We start from the raw sequence: 2,329 nt of genomic DNA on the forward strand, positions 1-2,329 counted from the left end.
TAGTCATATCATATTAGTCATATCATATTAGTCATATCATATTAGTCATATCATATTAGTCATATCATATTAGTCATATCATATCAGTCATATCATATTAGGCATATCATATTAGTCATATCATATTAGTCATATCATATTAGTCATATCATATTAGTCATATCATATTAGTCATATCATATTAGTCATATCATATTAGTCATATCATATCAGTCATATCATATTAGTCATATCATATATCAATCATATCAATCATATCATATTAGTCATATCATATTAGTCATATCATATATCAATCATATCAGTCATATCATATCAATCATATCATATCAGTCATATCATATACCAATCATATCAGTCATATCATATATCAATCATATCAGTCATATCATATTAGTCATATCATATTAGTCATATCATATTAGTCATATCATATCAGTCATATCATATATCAATCATATCATATTAGTCATATCATATTAGTCATATCATATTAGTCATATCATATATCAATCATATCAATCATATCATATTAGTCATATCATATTAGTCATATCATATATCAATCATATCATATCAGTCATATCATATATCAATCATATCATATTAGTCATATCATATCAGTCATATCATATTAGTCATATCATATTAGTCATATCATATTAGTCATATCATATATCAATCATATCAGTCATATCAGTCATATCAGTCATATCAGTCATATCATATATCAATCATATCATATTAGTCATATCATATTAGTCATATCATATTAGTCATATCATATCAGTCATATCATATTAGTCATATCATATTAGTCATATCATATTAGTCATATCATATTAGTCATATCATATCAGTCATATCATATTAGTCATATCATATTAGTCATATCATATTAGTCATATGATATTAGTCATATCATATTAGTCATATCATATTAGTCATATCATATTAGTCATATCATATCAGTCATATCATATTAGGCATATCATATCAGTCATATCATATTAGTCATATCATATTAGTCATATCATATTAGTCATATCATATTAGTCATATCATATTAGTCATATCATATCAGTCATATCATATCAGTCATATCATATTAGTCATATCATATATCATATCATATTAGTCATATCATGTATCAATCATATGAGATACAGACCCGTGACATTTGTTTTCATTCTGGATCCGCTCGGGTGGATCCATGAATACCTTGAAGACAAATGAATGAAATATACAGAAGGAATAGAGACAGGAATTTCCACAAGATGAATATAACTACTAACTTACATGTGTAACCATGGCTCTATAGTAACTACTAACTTACATGTGTAACCATGGCTCTATAGTAACTACTAACTTACATGTGTAACCATGGCTCTATAGTAACTACTAACTTACATGTGTAACCAAGGCTCTATAGTAACTACTAACTTACATGTGTAACCATGGCTCTATAGTAACTACTAACTTACATGTGTAACCAAGGCTCTATAGTAACTACTAACTTACATGTGTAACCATGGCTCTATAGTAACTACTAACTTACATGTGTAACCATGGCTCTATAGTAACTACTAACGTACTGTAACATTTGTAACCAAGGCTCTATAGTAACTACTAACTTACATGTGTAACCATGGCTCTATAGTAACTACTAACTTACATGTGTAACCATGGCTCTATAGTAACTACTAACTTACATGTGTAACCATGGCTCTATAATAACTACTAACGTACTGTAACATTTGTAACCATGGCTCTATAGTAACTACTAACTTACATGTGTAACCAAGGCTCTATAGTAACTACTAACTTACATGTGTAACCAAGGCTCTATAGTAACTACTAACTTACATGTGTAACATGTAGTAACTACCAAGTGCTCTATAGTAACTACTAACTTACATGTGTAACCAAGGCTCTATAGTAACTACTAACTTACATGTGTAACCAAGGCTCTATAGTAACTACTAACTTACATGTGTAACCAAGGCTCTATAGTAACTACTAACTTACATGTGTAACCAAGGCTCTATAGTAACTACTAACTTACATGTGTAACCAAGGCTCTATAGTAACTACTAACTTACATGTGTAACCAAGGCTCTATAGTAACTACTAACTTACATGTGTAACCAAGGCTCTATAGTAACTACTAACTTACATGTGTAACCAAGGCTCTATAGTAACTACTAACATGTTACATAGTAACTGTAACCAAGGCTCTATAGTAACTACTAACTTACATGTGTAACCAAGGCTCTATAGTAACTACTAACTTACATGTGTAACCAAGGCTCTATAGTAACTACTAACT

At 29.2% G+C, this 2,329-nt stretch overlaps 1 protein-coding gene across 1 annotated transcript in view; it reads left to right on the top strand.

Moving 5' to 3' along the window:
• The first annotated feature begins 1,712 nt into the window (after positions 1 to 1,712).
• Positions 1,713 to 2,329, top strand: part of LOC124006924 (vacuolar protein-sorting-associated protein 36-like) — a 24,104-nt gene continuing 23,487 nt past the window's right edge. The window contains exon 1 of the mRNA XM_046317113.1: positions 1,713 to 1,745. Coding sequence (XP_046173069.1) covers positions 1,713 to 1,745 — 33 coding nt within the window. The remainder of the gene's footprint in view (positions 1,746 to 2,329) is intronic.

This window comes from Oncorhynchus gorbuscha, linkage group LG20 (genome assembly GCF_021184085.1).
Source record: "Oncorhynchus gorbuscha isolate QuinsamMale2020 ecotype Even-year linkage group LG20, OgorEven_v1.0, whole genome shotgun sequence".
Lineage (NCBI taxonomy): Eukaryota > Metazoa > Chordata > Actinopteri > Salmoniformes > Salmonidae > Oncorhynchus > Oncorhynchus gorbuscha.